The sequence below is a fragment of the Canis lupus genome, chromosome 21 (assembly GCF_003254725.2).
Source record: "Canis lupus dingo isolate Sandy chromosome 21, ASM325472v2, whole genome shotgun sequence".
Classification (NCBI taxonomy): domain Eukaryota; kingdom Metazoa; phylum Chordata; class Mammalia; order Carnivora; family Canidae; genus Canis; species Canis lupus.
In genome coordinates, this window is record NC_064263.1 from 947,782 (window position 1) to 975,648 (window position 27,867).

The following is a 27,867-nucleotide window of genomic DNA, read 5'->3' on the forward strand; positions in this document are numbered from 1 at the left end:
ATATCAAAGAGGGGATAAAGTAGTTCCTGGGCTTAAAAATCAAGCTATTCATGTTCTAACCTTAAACCCCTTCATTATTCTGCATTTGGATATAGATTTGAAAAGCTCCATAGTAATCTGATTTTATTTAAAAAATAATTATACAGACTTATGTAGCCTGTACTGTTCTAAGAGTTTTACAAATACTAATTCAGTTAATTCCCATAATTATTCTACAGTGGGAAGGTTGTTATTCTATTATTAATGAGGAAACTGAAACATATACATGTTACAGTCATGTGCCCAAGGTCATACACAGCTAATGAAGGGCAGATCCACTTATTTCTAATTCTATGTTTTTAACCATTATGTTATGCACCCTCTCCTAAAATATCCCAAGCAAAACTCAACACATTTCCCCACTCTCCCCCATTCAGCCTTACCTCCACCTACACTGCCATTCTCAGAGTAACTTACTGCCACATCCATCTCTTTTGTCTCTGATGCCCTTCACTCCCACACAATCAGGTGCCTCTTCCATTCTATTTCCACACATTCTTTGCTTCCACCTCTCACTCTCTCCAACTATAATGATAGTAGACCTATCATTTAGGACCTCATTTCCTCTCAGCATTAATACAAAGGCCTTATATCACTACCAATAAAATAGATTTATTCAGTATACATTTATTAATCCAGGTCCCTTGCTAATGTTATTAATGCAAAAATGAATCAAAGCCCTGCTTTTGAGGGAGTAACATACCAAGTCCTCCACCTCTAATGACGTAACTTATAAACACTCACTGAAGTTCTACTACTGTCTTCTGAACTATGTCCAAACTCTTTATCTAACTTCTAGGTTTTCTATAACATGGATTTTTTTTTTTTAATTCTACCCTTATCACTCAAACCAAGTTTTTCCCTCTAAAGCAACTCATGTTGTCACATCCCCTAATATGTGCTCATGTTCGCTTTCCTATTGCAGTGCTTTTTCTGCCACCTGTATACGGTCATGTGGCTGAAATTTTAACCAACTGTCAAGGATCAGCTTTCTCAGATAGTCCCAACCAGACAAAACTTTCCACAAAGCAAAGAACCATACCACCTTGAGCTTGAACCAGGACACACAGGACTTATCAGTCTGCCTTGTATTTTCCTGTTTACAAACAAGTTCTAATTTACAAAAGCACAATTAAATTTTATCCTTTTGAGGAATACATTCTCCAATACTCACTCCAGGAACAGGTAGCCCAGCTGAACAGTCCTTTTCTCTCTATACTTCACATCTGTCACTTGACATTAGCTTTCCTCCTCTCCTCTTCTTCTCCACCTGCTGTTGCTGGCATATGTCATTTAAGACCTGGTACAAATGCTAGTCTCTTCCACAAAGCCTTTCTAAATCCTTTCAATTAAAAGTAATTTCTCCCTCCTCTGAGTTCCCTAACACTTTACCTGTGCAGCTTTTCTTGCTTTCATCAGTTGGTGCATCACTGATGCTACTTACATATATCTCCACCAATAACAGTACCTGGGGAGAGGACACGTCTCTTACTCATTCCCTACAATATTCATTATAGCACAGAGGCCATCAGATGACAAGGATAATGGGTGAGTAATGGGTTAATAGGTGACTGCATTTACACAAGCTAGTCCTGGCTTGGCCAAGAAGCTAACAAAATTAAAGGGAACCAGATAACTCTAGAAGAAGGAGGGTGGCAGAAACAGGCAGACATGCAGTCAGGGGTAAATCAGCAGGCACACCTAGCCTTTTTCAGGCAGTATAATTCCCTTTGCTTATGGTCTCCCCATGTTAGACCCATTCTTAGTCTAGTGAAGCCAGTATGAATGGTTTGTAACTTATGAAATTACTTCATGAAAGCAATAAATGATATGCCAAGCTGGAATTCTGATGACATTCCTATAGACAGATGATTATAATACTGCTTTGGTTCTATGAACTGTATCAGTACTCACTAACCAAAGACCTCATTCAAGGCCCTGCAAATTGTTGAGGATGAAAACAGCTAGAGAAGCAAGCAGTCTGTTGTGTGCTTTAGAGCTGCACTTCTGCATACAGGTTGGTTTTTCAGTTCTGCTACTTATAAACATCAATACATAGGCCTCAATTTTCCATTTATAAAAGTAGGATAATAGAACTTAGCTCAAACAGTGGATGCAAGGATTAAATAAGAATATGCAAGAGTGTCTGACATCAGAAGAGGTTAAGCAACATTAATTATACAAATATACTTCATCTGAATTCAATTCAGCAACAATTTCCTGAGCTTCAACTTATTACCAAAAAATAACATTTAGGCATTAAAGAGAATAAAGACAAGAAACCACCCCTATCTTGAAAGCTTATTACATCTAGAAGACCAGTAAGCACCCTGAATTAACTATAAATCAGATAACATCAAGGGACATCCTACAAAATACACTAGAAATGGGTCCCCAGTAAACACACTAATCCAGGGGTTCTCAACTGGGGATATCTGGCAATGTCTGGAGACATTTTGGCTTATCTGAGCTGGGGGCATTAGGTCAGAAGTCTCTTATCAGTATTTAGTGCTTGGAGGACAGAGATGCTGAACTTTATCTTTCTTTTGTTCTAGGCCTAGCCCTCTGCATGCTATCAGATTGCTTAACAAGGCAATGATGAAACTCTATGAAGCTACCTAAACTCTCAGTTTTATCATCCATCCACTGTGGATCATCTCACCTCCTTTCAAGCTCCAGTTATAAAATAAAGAGAAGTCTACATGAAAATATTAAACTATTCTCATTTTCTGGATCTGGCAGTAAAACCTTTTAAACATTTGCCTGAAAAAGAACAAAAGGTAAAGAAGATTACTGTTACCTAACTGTTATCAATTAAAATAACGAACCTTCAAATGACTGAATTATCCAGTGTATAAACATACCTTAGATTATACGCTTGTTACCAAAACAATCATCATTCTTGATCATTTAACAACTTAAAACACGTAGAGAGAGAGAAAAAAAAGGTGATGTTTGGCATTTTCTGCCCTACCATAATGTATGTTCTTCATCAGTGTCTTCTGAAATACGGTTTCCTGTTACTTTAAAACATTCATTGACCTTTTAAATTCATGGATATAAAGCATACATACGTGCCCGCCCCAAACCCCAAAGTTGTCACACCCATTAGGATGGCTTCTGTCAACAAATCAGGAAACAGCCAAGTGTTAGGGGAGATGTTAAGTAGGATATAGAGAAATTGGAAGCTTGTGCACTGGTGGTTGGATTGTAAAATGGGGCTGCTTCTGTGGGTAACATGTGATGGCTCCTCAAAAAATTAACAGGGACTGAAAGAAGGGTCTCGAAAAGATATTTTACACACCCACATGCATACCAGCATTATTCACCATAGGCAGAAGGTGCAAACAATCCAAGTATCCACCAACAGATGGATAAACAAAATGTGAAATATACACACACATAGGATTATTCTTTAGTCTTAAAAAAGGAAATAAATTCCAACACATACTACAACATGGACAAACCTTCAGGGCATTACGTGAAGTGAAAGAAGCCAGTCACAAAAAGCAAATATTGTATGATTCCACTTACATGCAGTATCTAAAGTAGTTAAACTCATAGAAATAGAAAAGTAGAATGATGGCAGTCAGGAGTTGAGGGGAGGGGAACTGGGGAGTTGTTTAATGGGCACAGAGTTTCAGGTTTGCAAGATGATAAAGTTCTGCAGACTGGCTACACAATAATGAATATACTTACTACTAAACTGCACACTTAAAAAATGGATAAGATGGTAAACTAAATAACGTATATTTTACCATAATTTTTGAAAAACACAAAGTTGTTAATATATTTTTTTCAAAGTTGTTAATATTAATGTCACTCTTAGGTATTCTCTTCATGGAACCACTATATTCATTATATATTTACAATTTTGTCAACTAAACTTCACCACTTTACTTAATACTCTCATTCTCAGTATAATCTCATCCAACCTCCAGTGAATTTAAATACCACTTATATATTGATGATTGCCAAATTTCTTTGATAGCCCTGACTTCTCCTGACTCCTTACTCAACAGGTCCAGCTGACTGGCTAATACTTAAATATGTCTGAAATGAAATTCTGGAGAATACCCACTATACATACCTGTCCCCCACCATGATCACTCCACCTAAAGATCCCTATCAGGATAAAAAACTGAGATAAGTGGTTTTCAGCAGGTTGGCTTTGCCCCCTAAGGGACAAAATGTCTGAAGACATTTTTGGTTGCTGTAACATGGCAGTGGGGGCGGTGGTGTGGGGTTAGGAATACATGAAGAGTGTAGAGGCCAGACAAGTCTCTAAACATGATACAATGCACAGGACTTGAAGTCCCTCACAAAAATTTATCTGGTCCAAAATGTCAATAGTACTGAGGTAGAGAAACCACTCCTATGAAACATAGTGGCCTCATCTCTCCCACAATCCATAGTTGATCAATCACCAAATCCTACTGGTATTATCTACACATAAGCCAGAATCTGATCACTTCTACCACTTTCATCCGGATGCAAGACACCATAGTCTTTTACCTAATGAAATAACCCAAGTAGCCTCCTGAGTGGTATCCCCAGTTAAGAGGTAAGTATTCAGTCTTATTCTCTATCGTCTGTAGTCAACGTAACAGTCAGGGTAATCCTTTAAAATTGTTGATCAGTTCCTGCCACTCTTCTGCTGAAAGACCCTTCCATAGAACAAAAGTCCAGCTCCTTGCAGGACCCTCCATACTCTTCACATCCCCCCATCACTCCACTCCATCCCACCTCACCTCTTCTCACTTTCACATTTGCTCCTTTGCTTTAACTGTATTGGCTTCTTCTAAGCTGTTCCTTAAATACCCCAAATACTCTCCAGCCTCAGGGTCTTTGCACTTGATACTGAGTTCTGTGAGCTCCTCTAAAAGCACTCCCTTCAGAGACTTGCAGGACTAACTGCTCTTTCTTTTGTCTGGTCTCTGCTTCAGTGACCATAATCACTGAAGTCTCCTCTGACTACCCTACATTAAAACACACTTATAACCCTCCAATTACACACCTACACCATTAAAACAAGCCTCACCACCTATCCTCCTTTACCTTTATTTTTCCAGAGTACCTATAACTATCTGGTAATACACACTGACTCACTTATTTGGTATGTCTATCTCTGCCAACTAGAAGACAGAAACTTTTTGCCCACAGCTCTGTACTCAGCTCCTGGAGATCAAAATATATTTGAATAAATTGTTGAAATAGTTGGGAAAGATAGTAATGTAGAAAGTTATAGAATTATTGTTTTGTAAATAAAAATTAAACTATGCTATGCATACTGGTCTACAGCTGCTTTCCTATAAAGGTACCTAAATTCTACAACTTAGAGCTTCGATCTTTCAGCATAAGATATAAGTAGTATCTGAATTAACCTATCATTAATGTGTTCACTATATGAATGCTTATTCTTTCAGAAGGAACTAAAAAGAAATGAGATAGTTCTGGGTTTTGGTGAGGTTGTTGTTTTGATATAAGCTCCACAAATGAGGTACTAAACTTGGAGGTAGTTGTTGACAATGTTCTGTATACAGTCACAGAAGACAATCAAAATGAAAGGCACATAAGCATATATATCCCATCTACTCCATGGATTCCCAGATGTCACTCATTCACATGCCATATCCATGATTTTGGCCATATCCATGTCCCACATTTTATAAACTGATTCACTTCTTCTACTAAGTTTCCTCCAAAGCAATAATTTGTATTAAATCCACATTAAAATAAATATGGAACTACTAAAATATAAGATGTCCATTCATATAATACTTAATATCTAACATATTGCTGGTGGTTTCTGTTCTACACTTTGGGAAAAGCAGAACAGTCTTTATAAAAGAAAGAAAAAAGAAAAAAGAAAAAATCCTAAGGATCTTAGGGCTTTACTTGATGTCATCAATTCACTGGAATTGAGACTTTCTCAACTTTGCATTCTGGTTTCATGTTGACAACAAAAATGCATTTTGTTTGCATCACTTCAGTAGTATTCTATGTGGTGCACAGAAATTACACTGTGGAAGGAATATACAGTGAACAGAATGAAAAATCCCAGATCAGTGGGGATATTTTATTTTGCCATGAGAGACTTTAACAGAAATACAGCAATTACTATGCAGAGCACTTTTCTGCCATATAGCTAGATATGGTTATAGAAATGAAGAGTACACCCGTTTTTCAGTGTTTCTACTGTTGAAATTGTCTGAAAGATCCAAAAGTTTGGCAGATGTCTGGAAATATGGTTAAAGTGAGGTCCTCATAGAGTAACCACATTCCCAAATGAAAAAAGTTAATATACTATCTTTAGGAGCAGCCTGTGGTTTACCACTACACTGGTGACAAGTTAATCAAATTTCTGTAAGTTAGATTGTTACAGTAAATTCTCTTGTCTCTTATATAGTACAGCTGGCTAAAATCATTCCTTTTCACTGATTCACTATGAACTTTTTCTATTTAGTTTTCCTTTAATATCTTAAAATAAAGCTTTATGATTTCACACACAAAAGTCCTGCACATCCTTTGCTGAGTTATTCTTAAGTCATTCTTTTGTTGCAAGTTGAAGTTGTGTACCACAATGTAATTTATGACTATGAACCTGGCTAGACTCTTATTTCTAACAAATTCTGTATAGATTTAGAATTTTCTATGTGAGATAATCATATCAAGAAATGACACAATGAAATAAACTAAATTAAGTCTTACACCTTTTATGCCATTGGTTTTATTTTACTCCACAGACTTGGGCCTTCCAAAACAATATAGAATTTAAGCATGAATAGTGTACATCCTTGTCTGTTTCCTGATTTTTAAAGTGAATGTTTCTACTGTTTGGATGAATGGACATAGTGTTTTCCAAGTCCTGTAAAATTTCAGACACAATGCACTATCATACTATTCTGTTCACAGGACAATGTTAACTGGAAACTTTTTTAAGGCCATTACTATGCTGTAATATCCAAGAGTTGGGTAATTTCCAAATCACAATAATTCCCTTGTGTCTGAAAATAGTCCTAATATTCAAAGGAACACATGCAAAATACTCTGTCCCCTTGGTCCTGAGTGATTGGTCAAGGGTCTTTAAGTGACCTGGACTGAGCCAATCAGAAGAGTTCATTTTAAAGTTGGTTTTCGTTTTTGTTTTTTTAATTTACCAAGGGGAACTAGACAGGCCCCTCCAGAAAGAACTTCTGCAAGGTACAGTGGCAGTGTTTATGACTCATCTTGTGGAGGAAGCCATCTAAGAATGAAGCTGACAAGCAAATGAAAGAGACAAAAAGCCTCTTAGAGGCATCCGAGTCTATAATTCTAGTTGCTCCAGAATCTCACATGCAACATGGATAAATGAAATACCCACAGTGTCTTTACCACCAATTTTCTATTTGCCTTGCAAATGAGTAGCCTGGTTGACACACAAATAACAAATTTCAATGTGAAATAACACAAGGCATCTTGATAAGAATCCACTAACAGACTTTGTATTTCAATTATGAATTCTAAGACAAACGGCAAGTTTCTGAATAATCTGTTACTTTTAATTAATATTATAATTTATGTAAAATATAATAAGCTATTATACTTTGATTTTACAAAATGTTACCATTAAGAGAAATTGGATAAACAATACACCCAATTTCTGTATTATTCTTTATAATCGTGTGTGAATTTATGATTATCTCAGTTTTTTTAAAAAAGCCTTCATTCTCTTTTATCCTGATGGTAATTAAACTTGCGACCTCTTTGGTAGTACATAAACACTGTGACTATGGTTTAATTTTACAAATAAAGACAAAACATTCTGCTCAATGAAGAATACTTCAACCTCTTATTTTTGAGTATCTGGTTAGTCTGTCAGCTGATATTTCCCAACCATTCATAACTTTGTTACATGATTTAAGATTTCCCTTCATGATCTCTTTTACCAATGTTTTTCTAGTCTACTTTACTTCTACTCAGGTTTATTTTCTCTGCCCTATAAAATTAAATGCACCATCCAGGTCTTAAAAAACTTTTGTGGGATTATTATACAATGACATTCTATATACTCATCCTTTATAATATTAAGGTATCTTTGTACATCCTATCAAAAAAAATCAGAACATGGTTTATAAATGTAGGAAAAACTAGCACATCTCCAAGTATATCAATGAGAAATGATGGCCAACATCAGAGTAAAGGTATTTTTGAAAGTACAAAGTAAAAATAGAAAGATTTCAACATGATGTGATGTTAGAAGATAACAAAGTAAAGCAGCCTATACAGCTGAGATAAATGACAGAGACAGGAAGATGCAAGAACTAGAGATGGGAAGAAAGAGATGGGCAGCACAGGGGCTGTGTCCAGCAGCAGGCTATTGTAGCTTATATGAATAGTGACAGCCCTAAGCAACAGAAAACTTCACATCTAAAGAATCATGCCATAGTAGCCAGACAAAAAAGGAAATCTTCAATTCCAGTTTGTATCTTGGCTGAAAAAACAAGTGAAAGTTTTTTTTTTTTTTTATCCAAGTATCCTATTTTAAATTAATTGCTTTTAAAATAGAACTATCTGATAGAAAAGTTCCCTTTAATTCCTTCCATACAGTCAAGGTTGATCTTAAAAAAAAAAAAAAAAAAATAGAGGGATCTTGTGTAACAGAAAAAAACAAAGACTGGATGCCTACTATCAGATATTCATTTATAAATCTTTAAATCTAGGAATTTGACATATACCCAAGAAATGCCAGCTGTGAGAGTGGCATCAATCACACACACGTACACAAAAATAATACCCAGATATTTGTGAAACTGATATTCCAAAATACACATACATAGATTTTTAAATTTGCACCAGCTAATTTCCCTTGGCTGACAGCTAGCCATGACAGCAGTACTTCTAAAAGCAGGTAAACCTTAATTTTACTAAGGAAAACACAACCTTCTTTAAAAAAAAAAAAAAAAAAGATTTTATTTATTTATTCATGAGAGACACAGTCAGAGGGAGAAGCAGGCTCCATGCAAGGAGCCCAACGTGGGACCCGATTCCGGGTCTCCAGGATCACACCCCAGGCTGCAGGCGGCGCTAAACCGCTGCGCACCCGCGCTTGCCCCACAACCTTCTTTCTAAGTATTCTTTTTCAAGAGCTAATAAGGAACAAGATCATCGAGTCTCATATTTATCTATTTTATCCCTCTTTCTTATACTCTGGGATAGAAATATCAATGAGCAACAAAATAACTAAAAAGCAGCCTGCCAGGGTAGGCTTCACTGTCTGACTACTATATCATGCCTATTAAAAGAAAATTTTAGAATTTTGACAGGGATGCCTGCATGGCTCAGTGTGAGCATCTGCCTTTGGCTCAGGTCATGATCCTGGGGTCCTGGGTTCAAGTCTCGCATCAGGTTCCATGGAGGGAGCCTGTTTCTCCCTCTGCCTGTGTCTCTGCCTCTCTCTCTGTGTCTCTCATGAATAAATAAAAGAAAAATCTCTAAAAAGATTTAAGAAAAATTTTGACAAACATTTCCCTCTAAGTGTCCTAAGTCTTTTTCAATTTAAAATCAAAAGACATAATCCCAATTATGAACACTTTGAAGTATTTTCTGAAATCCTAGGAATTACCCTATTCAAGCCCTTCATACTGAATTAATGAATTTTACTCAAAGAAAGTTTCTCTTATACTGGTCCATAATGAACTTAATCTGAGAAATGATAAATAAGAAGCTGTGATAACTCTCAACAACTACCTTTTCTTTATGTGTAGTATGTGTTAAACACTACTAAATTTTGGTCAATCAATATCATCAGCTCTGTGTATAAAAAAGTACTTTGGGGATCCCTGAGTGGCCCAGTGGTTTAGCTCCTGCCTTCGGCCCAGGGGGTGATCCTGGAATCCTGGGATCAAGTCCCACATTGGGCTCCCTGCATGGAGCCTGCTTCTCCTTCTGTCTACATCTCTGTCTCTCTCTTCTCTCTCTCTCCCTTTCTCTCCCTCTTTGTCTCTCATGAATAAATAAACAAAATCTTTAAAAAAAAAAAAAAAGGACTTTGCACACTTTAAAAAATACAAATGAGTACTAGAACTGTTGATCAACAAAAAATTAAATCTACTAGTGTTGCAGTCATGCTGAATTGTGTTATCTGCCACTTCTCAAGTCTACCTTAGTATTTCACCAAATAATGGAAATCATAGGGAATGTCTGCAATTCAATAAATGTGAAAATCAGAACTTTGTACATGGAGAACATTGAAATGGCTTTTTTAAAAATTTCAAGTGAAATCACAGTATAAAAATATTGGTGTATAGCCCAGAACACCCAAAGTTTGTTTCCAATAAAAGTTAACCTACAATATACCAGAAATATAATCAATAGTCATGCATGTAGAATGTTAGCATACTATGCTTCATTTATCTGAGATAATAAAAGTAACTGGATTACTTCACAGACCATTGGACTTAGTATATAACAGCACCAATGACAGAAACTCAAGGATTAATTGACCTTATCTACTGATGGGTTATGAGCAATGCAAACATTTATGGCAAAAGGAAATCATATTTAATCAAGAAAAATAAGGACATGAAATTTTTGACATTTAAAACATTCTCCAATTCTGTGAATCCTTGATTTGAAGATTGTGATGGGGGTAGGGGAGCAGGTAAGGGGTGGGGGGGGAACTTAAATAGTTCATATTTTGGGGTCCCACATGCCAAAATTTGATGTGGAAAATGTCAATTGGGTGATGGATTGAGTTTTTGATGAAATATATGCCTGTTTAAATATGATGAAAAATGTGAAAATTAATCTAATTTCAAAATGCATAATGCCTGTGCTCGTCCCTAATTTTTGTAAGATATTAAAATAATATACCTAAAACACTCACCAGAGCATCTCACATACTATATTAACAACACATGTTTGCTATTGTTATTATCCAATTTTTAATTAAAACAGAGCCTTAGTTTGTAATATTGTGGATTATGCGAAGGCTCAATAACTGAACAGCCTGGTTTTAAACCCTCGCAATACCACTTATTAGCTATGCGTCTTTGAGTTTGCTCTTCTTTAAATTGGGCATATTAATAGCATACACCTCAGAGGGTTGCTGAAAACAGATTAGTTAAAAATATGAAGCAACCATAGCAGTGCCTGGTACCTTGAAAAGGCCCCAGGTCAGTTACCATCTACAGCCTCCCAACAGAAATATGATACAAACTACATAAAAACTAACACACTTCAGGTGCTCAGTAGTCACATATGACAAGTGTCTAACGTATTAGGTATCACATATTTTTTAAATATCTGAGACTCATAACAACTCAAAATCTTGTGTCAATAACCACCAAGTAATTCACATTTCTAGCACTTTTTTTCTTTTTTAAATAAAGATCTAATTTTGTTGGAACCTAAAGAAGGAAAGGACACGTTTGACTTTATCCTTTATTAATCCTTATGTTGGATTGCTTGTACTTTAGAAAAATGTAAGAAAAGAAAAATAGAGATTTTAATATTCTTATAAAAGAAACAACTGCTAAGGTTGTAAATTTCCCCTCCCAGTCCCTCAAGAATGTTTTTGCTCCAAAGTAATACCCAGACACCTAGCCCAGTTCAGTTTTCATAAAAAAAGACTGATCTGAGCAATGAATAGAAAGAATATAAATCCTGGGAAACCTAAAGCAAAATTTATAATTGACAGAGGTCAAATGTGAATGTTGTGGGTAGTAATGGTTAAAATAAGTAGTTTCTTATGTTAATCAAAATGGAAACTATAAGAAATAAGTTCATCTGTACAAATTCTTCAAGATAAACAAGAGCTAAAATATTCTGAAACAGAGGCTTCCTCAATTGGTGACAAAGATACAACTAAGAAAAAAATGTCTATACTGCTATACACACAGTCCACATGTGTCAAGAGGCAGGGGAAGGGAGAGAGGAGCAGTATAGGACAGGTCAGATCTGGACCCTCCGATCTGAAGAACCCTGCAGTCTCTGGGTCTACATGCTATACCTTTCCCTTCAATATCATCCTACATCTCAGTATAGCCAAGTGAAAATATGAGGCTTTGAGCAAGCAGTCCAAAAGCTTTCTCCTGGTTCTCCTATTTATCTAAATCTCCTTGTTGATTCTATCTCATCTGACCAAAGTCTGGACTCAAGGCACCCCAGGACTCAATCCTCCCACCTCTTCTCGTCTGTCTACACACTCAAAGACTGGATAATCTCATACATTCCCATAGCTTTAAATCCCCTGTACGTGTCAGCAACTACAAAATGTACGTGTTCCCCTGAACTCCAGATTCATATATCCAGCTGCTCCCTAGACAAGGTGACTTAGATAGCCAAGAGGCACCTAAATAGATTCAAAATCATAACTATTTTTCCCTATCTCTTCCTTCACCTCAGTAAGTGTCAGGATCCTCTACCAGCTGCATTATTTTTCTTTTTAGCACACTCAACACCAACAGAAATCATTTGTTTAATGTTTGCCCAGTAGAATGCAAGCTGCATGACAGCAGGTATTTCTGTCACAATACACAAGGATTAAAGGGCACTAATTTAGGCTATATGGAAAATGCAGACCCCCAGTGGAGTATATGAGCTCAAGTCTGAATGACAAGATGGAACCAGTCTTGAGAGGATATGGATCAGGACAAGGCAGAGAAAGGACAAGTGCAAAGGTTTAAGTCCAAAAGAAGCTTGTAGCAACACATTTAGGGGAGTAGAAAGAAAGCCAGTGGGGAAAGAGAACAAGGAACGAGAGGGTGAGTATTGAGAAGGAAAGATGTGGTTCCAGGGTCTCAGAGAGAGGGAATGTCAAATCCAAAGGCCTGAAGAGTCAAATTCAGTGTTTCAATACAAATAACAAAAAAGAGGTTACCACGATCTCTTTTGGAAGGCCTCAAATGAGGATTCCATGGCTCCCTAGGATGTTCTCTTTGTATGTTAGTATTTATTCAAATTAATTTTGAATACCCTGGACTAAAATGGTAGTGTGTGCACAGCTAAGTTACTGTTGATGCAAAGTACAGAGCAGTTCCTCTAACGGTCTAGAAACTAAAACTTGTATGGCTCAGATGCCCCTCCTTGCACTGGGGACAGACTGAGTCTTTATAACAGGACATCTGACCTAGGGCATCTCTAATCATTTAAGTGCTGTATTCTATGGGGAAAAATTCTAACATTTCAAATAAAGATGCACTTAAAATAAAAAAAGAGCCCATGCTACTCATCAATACCAATATCCTCACTGTAAGTAATCAGTATTATACTAAGGCCATCATAAAGGACTACTAAATTACTTCTTATATTTGAGGTAGATGTCAGTCAACATCTTGAAAAACTGCATCCTGGAAGATGTTTTTTCCAGCAAGAAGTGAGAGGATAAACATACCCTCAAAAGTTTCTGAAATGGATATTTCCTATTACTATCTCTGAGTCACTTTGTTGTCACATTAAAACTATGCATTTTTAGTTGGCAATAGTGGAATTTTTTTTTAAGATTTTATTTATTTGAGACGGAGAGAGAGAGAGAGAGAGAGAGAGAGAGGCAGAGACACAGGCAGAGGGAGAAGCAGTCTCCATGCAGGGAGCCCGACGTGGGACTCGATCCCAGGACTCTAGGATCATGCCCTGGGCCAAAGGCAGGCGCTAAACCACTGAGCCGCCCAGGGATCCCCGGAATTTTTTAACTCAATATTTCAAGTTAGTAAGAAGCTATAAAGAGATACCATTTCTTCAAAAAACAATATTTCTTTGGTTTTTTTTTTTTTTTCTGCAAACAACTTTTAGGTTATCTATATGATGTATTCATCTTACTAAGTATGGTAAATCACTGGGAACAAGAGAATTTGATTAAACTGTTAGGTGTCTATGTAGTCGCTGTTCTAACATACTTATATTTTGGTCAACTCCAAATAATATATAATAAATCAGGACTTATCACTGAAAAAAAACATAATTAAATGACTATCAATTACAGAACTCCTTTATACTCTTAGTACACTTAAAATATTCTGCCTCCTAAATGAAATACTAATTTTTAAAAGAAAAATTCTTCAGCACATCTTTGCACAAAATCTGGCCTCTCAGCTCTTTTTACTGCTCAGTCCATGGCTCTGGGTACTGCTTGAAAAATCCAGGAAAGCATGGTAATTAGTCTTCCCTTGACATATTTATGATGTTCACCTTAATGGCTCATTATCATGAACCCATAGTCCCTTTTCTCTTATATAAGAGAGATTATATAAGTGCTCTTATATAAGTGCTCCTTCTTGGCTTTCTAAACTATTTCTATGAACTCCTCTTACAGCAGATGAGCACGTCTTCCTGACACTATTGCCCCCTGTCCAAACAACTTACTACCCAAAGTTCCACATTTCACCTGATGCTCTTTCTTCCCTCCCATCTCAGAGGAAGGACCTTTCCCCTGCTATCTAACAGGTTTCTTCAATGCTATAGGAACATTTCTTTAGCTCTTTTTACTCTTGTAAACTACAACATACTTTCCCATATTCTTTAAATACATTTTCTAAAATTATAGCCCATGCTAGTTGGCCTATCATTCTCCTGAACTACTTGCATAGGATTTGAAAAACCACCTCACTCAACCTGATTATACATTCCTCTGGCCTCCACACCATCAACAACTTTATTTTCACATCTTCCTAACCACTTTTTCCCATTCTCATTACCAGCTCTTCTCTGGGCCATAAGACACCTTCTACTTACATCTCCCCATCAAACTTGGACTTCTATTGCATAGTTCATAGAACTGGAGTGAGGATTATGCATAAAGTACTTGAAAGTGTACTTTTCAGTCTTAAGACTCCAATCAAATTTACCTCCATTAAAAAAGCTTTCTGTGACTTCCCCAGAATGGGTCAGTCTCCCACAATGGCTTATATGTATCTAACCGCTACAAATGCTTTATAACAATCCTACTGGATATGTACCACTATTTTTCCCATATACAAATGGAAAGCCAGGGTCACAGAGGCCTTCAAAGATACTTAAACAAAATGGGTACAAATTATATTGGTAAATGAATAAATGTATTATGAACAACTATGCTCTGATGCTGTCACATAAATTTTTTTTTTAAAGATTTATTTATTTATTCATTCAGAGAGAGCGTGATAGAGGCAGAGACACAGGCAGAGGGAGAAGCAGGGTCCATGCAGGAAGCCCGATGTGGGACTCGATCCTGGGTCTCCAGGATCACACCCCGGGCTGCAGGCGGCGCTAAACCGCTGCGCCACCGGGGCTGCCCTGTCACATAAATTAATACATCAACCTACAACGCTTTCCCCATTCTTCCAAACCAAGCAAAATTCTCTCAGCCCTTAAAACCCAACTGAAATATACCTTTTGAAGAAAGTTTCCTCAACACTTAAGGAAAAAGAAAAAGAAAAAGAAAAAGAAAAAGAAAGGAAAGGAAAGGAAAGGAAAGGAAAGGAAAGGAAAGGAAAGGAAAGGAAAGGAAAGGAAAGGAAAGGAAAGGAAAGGAAGAAAGGAAGAAAGGAAGAAAGGAAGAAAGGAAGAAAGGAAGAAAGGAAGAAAGGAAGAAAGGAAGAAAGGAAGAAAGGAAGAAAGGAAGAAAGGAAGAAAGGAAGAAAGGAAGAAAGGAAGAAAGAAAGAAAGAAAGAAAGAAAGAAAGAAAGAAAGAAAGAAAGAAGAGAGAAAGAAGAAAGAAAGAAAGAGATGAAAGAAAGAAAGAAGGAAAGAAAGAAAGAAAGAAAGAAGAAAGAGAGAAAGAAGAAAGAAAGAAAGAAAGAAAGAAAGAAAGAAAGAAAGAAAGAAAGAAAGAAAGAAAGAAAGAAAGAAAGAAAGAAAGAAAGAAAGAAAGAAAGAAAGCAAGCAAGCAAACCAGTCTCCTGCCAACATGCTGGCAAAATTATTTGCTCCTTCCATGAATTGTCTTTAATACTTAGAAGGTCTGGGTGATGGGCAATAAGGAGGGCACTTGATAGGATGCACTAGGTGTTATACTATATGTTGGCAAATCAAACTTCAATAAAAAGATAATAATACTTAAAATGTATCTTTATTATAACACTGAAGCTTTTTAGAAGTTTACTCAATTAGAGTAAATTAAAAATTCAGTATCTTTGAAAGAAATGGAAAGCAAAGTGAAGATGATTTACATCTGATGAACAAATGAGATAAAGAGAAATAGTGTATCTCATTAGCAGTAACTGATAATCATACTCAGAAATATCTTCTGTAACATTTAGTACACGTTTCAGATTATAAGGTCTGGTATAGATCAGTCTAATTCAGAAGGTCTCATCTTTCTTCTAGTATGTTCAAAGAAAGCTTTATTCTTAAAAAAAAAATGGGGAAAGGACTTACCAGTCTCCTCCTTTCTTCTTCTACTGCAATGAGTAATCTTGCAAATTCTTTTAGTGACTGAGCTATTTAGAAGATTAAAAAAAAAAAAAGCATTAACCTCCTTTCATTGCTAATAACTAATTGCACAGGAATAAATACAATGAAGCTAGTTATAAATATGTATATATTTTGTGGTTTGAGGTTTCTATAAGCATAGAACAGTATACACAATAGGATCTCAATGACTAATAACTATAGATAACAGATATTTGTGCACTGCAGATAAAAGTTTTCTTCAAAGACACAAGGGAAATACAGTTATGCATGTAATGTCTAAAACTTAAATTAATAAATAAAAGTTTATTATTGAAATTGCACATTCTAAACAGAATACTACAAATAATGAATATATTAAATCTCTAAGAAGCAATAAATCCAATACTATTCTGGTATACTTAGTAGCTGAGTAATGCAACATCTCCCGCTGACTTCTTTCTAGAAGCTCAACAGCTATAGATATTTAAGACAGATTATATATTCTGTGTTACTCTAATATCAAGGTAGTACTTGGGTCGTGGTCAGAAGGACTCTTAGCATTAGTATTTGGGGAGTTTGTTAGAAATGCAGATTCAGGCCTCACCTTAGAATCTGCACTTTAATAAGATCTTCAGGTAATCCATTTGTATATTAAAGTTGAGACACACTGCTTTATTTTTTTTAAGTTTTTATTTAAATTCCAATTAACATGCAGTGCATTATTAGTTTCAGGTGAACAATTTAATGATTCAACACTTACATACAACCTTTGGTGCTCATTACAAGTTCAGAAAGCTTTAGCTTTCTAAAGCTATCTGAACTCAAATCTCTCCGGCTTGGGAAAAGTATCAAATAAAATATTGAATACTCAGAGACGCTGGGAGAATAAATCAATAAACAAACATGAAGTTACGATAGCATATTCTTTAAACATGCCTAGTCCCAAATGGCAGTTGTAAAACCATAATTCATCCACATCAATATCTATATAATTACTATAACTAAAGTTAGAATGTTTTGATTATAAAACAAAACAAACATGAATACAAAAATTATTTCTATTTAGGCTTTGAACTTTCACGTCTAAGTCTTTATTCTTTAGGCTCCCTCCCATTTCTTTCACCCATACCAATATTGAAAACATTCTGTAAGACCAGAAGTCTAATAAGTCTGGAATAAATCCTACAATAAAAGAAAGTAAGTGAGGAAAATAAATCAAGAGTCTTATAACAGAACTTACTAAGAAAAAGAATGTTTTCTATTAGAGAATTTAAAATCACAATCTATGGTTTTTCCCTCCACTCTTTTTAAAATTACTAGGCTTACACTAACTAACCTGGTTTAAAATGCTATCCCTATGATTACTTCATGTTGGATTTTATTCACAGCTGCCAAGAGAAATCAAGGGTTACCTAGGAGACTAAGATTAATCTGATAAACACATTAATGGTCTTAGAGTAAATAGAATTTTTTTTAATTTAGAAAAATGAGATATTAATTCCCATTAAAATAATAGTATCAGTGCTACAATACAACACAGTTGTGACAACAGTTAAGTTGAACAGAAAAACATTTTACAAACATATAAAGATTTTTATCAGGAGCATATAATAGGATACTCTATTTTTGTACTTTGGATAAAGCATTCTACCATCCTGGCAACTGTCTATTGCCACTAAAGAGCTCTACTGGCAAGCCTGAAAAAAAAAAAATGAATGAACTTTTGAATGACAGAAGACATTATGTTGACATGCCTACAGAGAAAGAAACCAAGAGGACAATCAGTTTGGGCTACAGGAATTGGAGACAACAGGTACTCCTGAAGCTGAGAAAATAAGAAGTGAAAAAAAGTTGATAGTAAGCTGAAAGTCTGTATAAGAAGCACTATAACCCCAGATTTCAAACTCAACACCCCCAAGCTTTTTAATTAAAAACAAAACAAACAGGCAAAAAAAAAAAAAAAAAACAACTACCCTCATATGTTTCTTTTATGGAAAGTTATTGGATAAGGCATTCTCACAAAACACGGGAATAAGCCAAGAAAAAAGGAGATGGGATCTAGAAGTAGGAGATCCAATATAGGATAGAAGCAAATGAAATTCTTACTCCAATAGAGAGATATTCGATGACAACTGTTGTTCAAAATGTTCAGAGAGAATTTTATCTAGCCTGGAGCCATAGGTTACAGGCTCCAGGAAATGTCTCCAGAGAAAAAAAAATTGAACTGATCAATATCCTGAGGTATCTGAATGTAATGAAAGGGAATTTATACTCTTTTAAAAGAAAATTCAAAGGCAATTATTAACTCCTGGGAAACGGGGTTATTTAAGTAACACCATCAAAATAAAAGAAATAACTCAGTTGTAATATGTACAAAGTCACTATGATATAAACAAAACAGTTGAAAAGAGGGTATCTAAAACTGGGGGGAGGGCAGCCTGGGTGGCTCAGGGGTTTAGCACTGCCTTCTGCCCAGGGTGTGACCTGGAGACCGGAGATCAAGTCCCACATCGGGCTCCTTGCATGGAACCTGCTTCTCCCTCTGCCTGTTGTCTCCGCTTCTCTCTCTCTGTGTCTCTCATGAATAAATAAATAAAATCTTTAAAAATAAATAAATAAAACTGGGGGGGGAAATCAAGTCTTAGCAAGATAATTATGGTCTTGAAAGAAATACAAGAAATGGTTAAAAGTTCAAAGGGGTCTTTGTGAGTAGTTAAGTGGTAAGGACTTGTAAGATGTGAGGTTGTTAGTTTTTATTAAGCCTAATAAAAATATTTACCTTTTTTAAATAATGAAAACTAAAACATACTATAAATGCTTTATTTTCCTACTGGCCTTAATTTTAGGAGGCTAAATTCATGTAATAACTTTCCCAGAGTTAAGTAAGTATCTAGCACATAGAAGCCTAACAACAAGGTTTTTGTTTTGTTTTGTTTTGTTTTTTTGACAACAGGTATTTTTGGAGTAAATGAATTCATAGCTTGGTTTAGACTGTCAGGGGTACACTAGAACCTTCCACTTGGTCAATCCAGAAAGCAACCACTGTATCATAGAGTAATGTCCTAGTAGACCCAGGAGCATCATCCTGTAACAACTTGGAAGTCCACAGGTATCCCCAAGTAACTACTACTTCAAGAGTAAATCATGTAGTTGCCTTAAGTCAGATTTTGGTTTTAAGTAAGGAAACTCAGGTTCTCATTTTGAGATTGTTGTTCTCTCTTTGTCTAAAAATTAGATGCTGTTTCTTGCCTAACTTGAATGGTTTTCTGGTCTGTTCCCATATAAATACATCTATAGACTCAGTACAATAATAGTTATTATAATGAGAATGTCTGAGGAGAAAAACTTGAACACGCAAAAGCAATTGCATGTCTGGATCCTCACAACAAAAACTACTCTCCTTCCAGCAGTTTTCTGGGTCTGCCTTAGTTTGACAATTTGTTTCTTCTTTTTCTTTTGTTGATTTTTCAGAGAAATGACTTCAAAAAACTAAATATATCCTTTATATAGTATAGTCTCAGTCTCATAAAGGTATATGTTTCTTAGTCCAAATGAAGATATTCATGTTTGTCATTTGGCCTACATGGAAACACCCAGGAACATCATTTCATCAATTAGTAACAGCAACCCATTAACTTTTTCAACCCATACCTAATGCTTTCCCGTGTTTTTATTTATGTCAAAGTAATAATTTACAAAGCACAATATAACACAGAAAGAAAACAGGAGTTAACAATCCTATAAAGTAAGTATAAAATAATTCAAAGTATTATTGTATAAGCTGGGTTTTAAGACAAAGGGCTGATGCAGAGCCAGTTACTTCCTAGCCTGGACCATGCTCAAAATCTAAAGGAACCTCTGACACAAGTCAGGTATATCCAAGCTGCCTTGTATACTACAGCAACTCCTCAGAGATAAGAAACCAGTATGAGAATCTCTGATGCCCAGGACGAACAAGGTAGGGAGTCTATTCCCCACCAAACTTTGAGCACAAAACATACCAAATGATTCCCCAGTACCCAACATGGTAATGTTGACTGCATGAGCAATTTAAGAATTTACTTAAGCAAAATCTAAAAGTATTTTTTTTCATGCAAATTCTAATACCTAAATACTTTCTTTTATAAGCATTATATGTGATGTTCCATATTTTATCAGTGTTAATATTTACATAAATAACCATTTCATTATCTGATTTTGGGAATCCAGACTAACATCAGATTTAACAGCTGGTCTTGCTGTACCTAATAGGTATAACAGGAACTTGATTAAGTGACAACAATATCCCCAAAACAATACTTAATACACAGCTGGCTTTCAATAGATGATCATTAAATGGATTAGTGAGTTTAATACACTAACAATGAGACTGAAGAAAGAGAAATTAAGGAGTCAATCCCATTTACAATTGCACCCAAAAGCATAAGATACCTAGGAATAAACCTAACCAAAGAGGTAAAGGATCTATACCCTCAAAACTATAAAACAGTTCTGAAAGAAACTGAGGAAGACACAAGGAGATGGAAAAATATTCTATGCTCGTGGATTGGCAGAATTAATATTGTGAAAATGTCAATGTTACCCAGGGCAATGTACATGTTTAATGCAATCCCTATCAAAATACCATGGACTTTCTTCAGAGAGTTAGAACAAATTATTTTAAGATTTGTGTGGAATCGGGATCCCTGGGTGGCGCAGCAGTTTAGCGCCTGCCTTTGGCCCAGGGCGCGATCCTGGAGACCCGGGATCGAGTCCCACGTCGGGCTCCCGGCATGGAGCCTGCTTCTCCCTCTGCCTGTGTCTCTGCCTCTGTGTGTGTGTGTGTGTGTGTGTGTGTGTGTGTGTGTGTGTGTGACTATCATAAATAAAATAAAATTAAAAAAATATCTATATATATAAAAAAAAGATTTGTGTGGAATCAGAAAAACCTCGAATAGCCAGGGGAATTTTAAAAAAGAAAACCATAGCTGGGGGCCTCACAATGCCAGATTTCAGGTTGTACTACAAAGCTGTGGTCATCAAGACAGTGTGGTACTGGCACAAAAACAGACACATAGATCAATGGAACAGAATAGAGAACCCAGAAGTGGACCCTCAACTTCATGGTCAACTAATATTCGATAAAGGGGCAGCCCCGGTGGCGCAGCGGTTTAGCGCCGCCTGAAGCCCCGGGCGTGATCTGGAGACCCTGGATCGAGTCCCACATCAGGCTCTCTACATGGAGCCTGCTTCTCCCTCTGCCTGTGTCTCTGCCTCTCTCTCTCTCTCTGCATCTCTATGAATAAAAAAATAAAAAATGTATTTAAAAAAACTAATATTCGATAAAGGAGGAAAGAGTATCCACTGGAAGAAAGACAGTCCCTTCAGTCAATGGTGCTGGGAAAATTGGACATCCACATGCAGAAGAATGAAACTAGACCACTCTCTTGCACCAGACACAAAGATAAACTCAAAATGGATGAAAGATCTAAATGTGAGACAAGAGTCCATCAAAATCCTAGAGGACAACACAGGCAACACCCTTTTTGAACTCGGCCACAGCAGCTTCTTGCAAGATACATCCACGAAGGCAAAAGAAACAAAAGCAAAAATGAACTATTGGGACTTCATCAAGATAAGAAGCTTTTGCACAGCAAAGGGTACAGTCAACAAAACTAAAAGACAACCTACAGAATGGGAGAAGATATTTGCAAATGACGTATCAGATAAAGGGCTAGTTTCCAAGATCTAGAAAGAACTTATTTAACTCAACAGCAAAGAGACAAACAATCCAATCATGAAATGGGCAAAAGACATGAACAGAAATCTCACAGAGGAAGACATAGACATGGCCAACACGCACATGAGAAAATGCTCTGCATCACTGGCCATCAGGGAAATACAAATCAAAACCACAATGAGATCCCACTCACACCAGTGAGAATAGGGAAAATTCACAAGGCAGGAAACCACAAATGTTGGAGAGGATGTGGAGAAAAGGGAACCCTCCTGCACTGTTGGTGGGAATGTGAACTGGTGCAGCCACTCTGGAAAACTGTGTGGAGGTTCCTCAAAGAGTTAAAAATAGACCTGCCCTACGACCCAGCAATTGCACTGTTGGGGATTTACCCCAAAGATACAGATGCAGTGAAACGCCGGGACACCTGCACCCCGATGTTTCTAGCAGCAATGTCCACAATAGCGAAACTGTGGAAGGAGCCTCGGTGTCCAACGAAAGATGAATGGATAAAGAAGATGTGGTTTATGTATACAATGGAATATTCCTCAGCCATTAGAAACGACAAATACCCACCATTTGCTTCAACGTGGATGGAACTGGAGGGTATTATGCTGAGTGAAATGAGTCAATCGGAGAAGGACAAACATTATATGCTCTCATTCATTTGGGGAATATAAATAATAGTGAAAGGGAATAGAAGGGAAGGGAGAAGAAATGGGTAGGAAATATCAGAAAGGGAGACAGAACATGAAGACTCCTAACTCTGGGAAACAAACTAGGGGTGGTGGAAGGGGAGGAGGGTGGGGGTGGGGGTGAACGAGTGACGGGCACTGAGGGGTCACTTGATGGGATGAGCACTGGGTGTTATTCTGTATGTTGGCAAATTGAACACCACTAAAAAATAAATTTATTATTAAAAAAATAAATGAATTAGTGAGTTTAATAATAAATTTCCACAAACTATTTACTATATGTGGAGAAACATACCAACTCATATTCTAGGCTTCATAAAATATTTTGAAAAGGATAAGCAACACTTTGTGGAAAATTATGTTGGCTATCTGCATTCTTGCCACCTGCATGAAACTTTTCTGGCTATATTCGCCAGTAATAATCTTTCCCCTTCTTATCCAACTGAACCATGAGATTACTAGAGAGCATTCAAAATATAGTTTCAAATACAGATGTCAACCCTCCAACAAATTATTGAGGTTAAGAATATTTCTATAGGTTCCCTTTTCATCTCTACAACATGATATTGGAAACACACTTTTGGAACAATAGAAATTTATCATTCAGGTGTATTTATGACAGGTCCCAAGAGTAACAACATTCATAAAGACAACAGTTGAAATATGTCCACATGGTAAGGAAGTGTGATAATGGCTCCTATATTTACAAATATCATAAATTATAAAACATTCCTGAACTCTCTAAAATATCTATTTCCTAACTCAATCTTTTCAGCAGGATTTTAAGTTCACCTGACCATTTTTGGCTGTGGAAAACCTGGTCAGTGCCTAGAAGTAAAAATGAGAAAGAAAAAGGAAAATTACTTCCTGTTCACTGTTGGCATGACTCCAATATTATGAGTACTAAGCATTATACTATTAAATGTTTAAACAATTGATCTGCTTGAACTTTAAAGAATTCACAACTAGGAAAACTGAGAAAGCATGTCTCTCCCACCTCCAACCAACATTTATATCACAATCACATAATGATGTGCTAAATATTTCTCCTAGGAGTCTTTTTTCTCAAATACATACCCAAGCAGAAGTACAGATCACAAAATCAGTGACATACAATTATGTCAGTAGCACATTTTGTACTTATTAAGTGAGCAAATCACCTATGACATTCAGATTTGCTGATGAATAGGGGAGAACTGAGTTAGCAGTAGGATTTAGATTTGATTAAATCTCAAGGAAAACATAAAAACCTCTAAAAGTCTATAAAAGCCAGACTGAACCAATGCAATCATTTAAAAAGTCCCGATAATGTTCTAACAGTCACTTTACTATTCTATCTGGGTGTACGATGTAGGCTACCAAAGTCTTTCTTAGGAGAAAAGCAGTATGATGCTAACACTTAACGGAGGATATGAGCCAGAGCAAATGAATTCCTCATACGCTTCTAGATCTGGCCACGTAGAAAAAAATAAAAGTGAATCAATATACATAGCCAAATGATACTCAGCAGTACACTATGAAGCATGCAATGATCTAACAGGTATCACATCAGCAGCTCATGTCTGGAACTCTCACTAAGGAAGCTTTAACTCTTTGAACATTTAGAAGATCACAGATAGCACAGTACCTGAACATCAAGCTTTGGTTCAGGAACAATTTAACCCATAAAGTAAGGAGCAGATTAGTAATGCCTGAAAAAGCAATACTGTCTACAAAACAGACAACAAGGTATAAAAAAGTGACACCAATTCTCCACACAATATCAACTAGACACTGTGTGTCTTTGTAAAAATTAACACTCTCACCTGATGGGCTTTCGATTCTGTCTGCAATCCTGGACATTATTTGCAACCACAAACACTAGTTATTTTTTGGGAGCCATAACATCAAATAAGATTGTTCTACTCTATTTGTGGCTTCAAGCACCATGGATCCCTAGTTGCAAAGCCAATAAATTGCTTCCTAAACCAACAGAAAAAAACAAAAACAAAAACAAAAACAAAACCACAGGCCTACAGATAAATGTTGGCAGGTCACTGTAGGCACACACTCAGAGGCACTCATCTTTCTTGTAACATTTCACAGCCCCTTAGAATCCAAGGTCTCATGAAAACACATAAAAATTCTAGTTTATCTTTAAGGTAACAAAACCAAGTTCCCCATAATGTCCTTATGGTGTTTAGCTTTGTGGTTGGTTTTTTTTTAATTTCCAAACATAAATCAAAAAGATTAATATTGAAAAAAATCTCTATAAACTTGTATTTAAATTCTTCTTTCCTGATGTGTTAATTTTAGCCATTCCAAAAAAAAAATGAAATCTTGCCATTTGCAATGACATAGATGGAACTAGAGGGTATTATCCTAAGTGAAATAAGTCAATCAGAGAAAGACAATTATCACATAATTTCACTCATATGTGGAATTTAAGAAACAAAACAGAGGAGCATAGGGGAAGGGAGGGAAAAATAAAACAAGAGGAAATCAAGAGGAAGACAAACTATATGAGACTCTTAATCATAAGAAACACATTGAGGGTTGCTGGATGGGTCATGGGGTGGATGGAGTAACTGGATGACAGGCATTAAGGAGGGCATATGATGTAATGAGCACTGGGTGTTATACACAACTGATGAATCACTTAACTTTACCTCTGAAACTAATTATACACTATATGTTAATTAACTGAATTTAAATAAAAGATAAAGAGACAAAACTGTTCTTTCCTATCCTATCAGTGCATCTTTGTATAGCACTGCATGCAGGTGTATTAGGTTTCAGCAATATGAGATGTACCAAGTTAGAAGAATATATTAGATGTTATTTTAGTAATAAAAATTTGATATTATAGCACAGTTTGCTAATTAAGCATTAAAGAACAATAAGAAATGCACAGCCTACAAAAGAAAACTCATAAAATTAAACTTTTATCAAGTTGACCATGGACTCTGCACAGAATTGTTTAAGAACTGCCCCATCTTGGCTTCATCGCTTGTCCGTTACCATCAACTGTGCTGTTTGTTCCACCCAGGACACAGCTGCCAATCCAGACTATATAAGACAAAGGGACAGAAATCCTCACTTTGGAATCCACTATATCCACCCATTTCTTTCTACCTCCACTCTCCTGTTTATCCTCTAAATAGAACCCAGACTCTCTATATGGGTTACAGCCAGTAATCTAGTCTCCTTTTAAATTCCCAACTCCTGTTCTTCATGCCTCCCTCCCAACCCGGCTTCTGCCATTGCATGGGTCCTATACCTCAGTCTATAACCACTGCCCGCCAGTGCCCATTTGGGCTGAGATTCACCATTGGGGGCGATTGTCCATCTTTCACTCTTTTCTGGTCTACGGTGATTTTCAATCTGGTTTCTCTTGTCCTCCCTGGCATAACAATGGGACTCGAAGACTTTACATCTTCTATCAACCAGGGGCTTCACCTGTAAAAGAGAGCTACTACAACCACTGCAGAGTGGAGTGGAGAACCAGGATTCCAAGATGCAAAGTCACAACGGAAGCGCTGACCTAATTCTACACTATCTAATGGTTTTTCCTTCCCAGATTCTCTCTGACGGGAGACAGGGCCTTGTAATAATATGTGCTTTGAACCTGCCAAACTACAAAGTAGCTTGTGTGTCCTAGTATACACATACACACACATGCAGGGCATATATGTTTTAAGGTCAAATTTTGGCAAATGAATACATACAAATATACAAAGACTGCTTTTCAACTTCACACAATTTCAAAACTTCATTCTAGCTGATTTCTTTGAAGACTTCACACCATCTCATTGCTTCAAATGAATTTCTTCTGAATCCCAAAGATTTTTCACTCTGAGATTTTGTTAATATAATAAGAATTGTGCATAACAGTCTGTAAGTCAAATATTTTTGTTTTCTTTTGAAGCATATGTTTTAGAAAACCTGTGCTATTCTGATTTGCCTTGTTTTTTTTTTTTTTAAAGATTTATTTATTTGAGAGAAAGAGAGAGAGCATGTGCAAGCAGGGGAAAGTGGACAGGGAGAAGGTAGAGAGAGTCTCAGCAGATTCCCTGTTTAGTGTAGAGCTGGATGAGGGACCCAATCTCAGGACCCTGAGATAATGACCTGAGCTGAAATCAAAAGTTGGATGCTTAACTAACTGAGCCACCCAGGTGCCCCTGCTTTTTAAAAAGAGATCTGATGTTGCCTTGTTTTAGTTTGGTTTTATTTTAGTGGCATTTGGCCTGTTTCCCAAAGCCAAAACAATCTCCAATTCAGAAACCATTTTCCCCCAGTATGTAGACCACTCACACTTTGGAGCAACCTCTACTAAGAGGCAGAGATGTCACACAGACCATCTCATGGAATGTTCACAAAATGGTATGAGGTACTGAGTGGGTTTTATCTTTATTTTCCAGATGAGAAAAAGAGGATCAATCACCTGGAGTAACTTGCCCCATGATCTCAAAGCTCTTAAGTGGAGAAGCAGGTATTGAATTTTGATTGTTTGATTCCCAAATCTATTCTATTCTGGCAAACCATTATTGCCAAACAAGGAGGAGGGAGCAGGAAGGAGCAGGGCAGGGAAGGGAATGCCAGCTACATTATAGCAAAGAACAGGCTTATTATCTTTAAAAGGAAACAGTCTCAAAGCTGTTTGTGCTCAAGAGATAATCAGGACCCAAAGATCCTGCCCTAAAGGGAACAATCAGTAATTTGCTGCTGACAGCCACTTACTCCAAAGCCTGCCAATCCTTACCACCTCCCAGCACTCCTTCACACTCCACAAAAATGGAGGCACCCCATTCATACCCCTCTGCTACCACCCTACTGAACTTCCACATCTGCTTCCTTGTCCAACATCCAGCTTCTCAGCCTCCTGTGACCTTCCTTTGCTGTCATTCAGACACCCACAAGGACACTAAGAGTTCAAGCTATCTAACCCCTTTACTTTTTCCAATCCCTTTATTAAACTCTGGTTTACTCCTAATCCTATTTCCCACAGTGGCTATCTAAAAAGAATTTTCTTTCTCAAGTCCCAACTTTCCTTCACTCACTGGTACCAGATGGTCTAACCTCCTGCTT

At 36.7% G+C, this 27,867-nt stretch overlaps 1 protein-coding gene across 8 annotated transcripts in view; it reads right to left on the bottom strand.

Annotated features, from left to right (window-relative positions):
- ARHGAP42 (Rho GTPase activating protein 42) overlaps positions 1-27,867 on the bottom strand; it is a 287,838-nt gene that overhangs the window by 178,945 nt on the left and 81,026 nt on the right. For all 8 annotated transcript variants that reach the window (XM_025420939.3, XM_025420948.3, XM_035703751.2 and 5 more), the window contains exon 3: positions 16,375-16,436. In XM_025420939.3, coding sequence (XP_025276724.1) covers positions 16,375-16,436 — 62 coding nt within the window. The remainder of the gene's footprint in view (positions 1-16,374; positions 16,437-27,867) is intronic.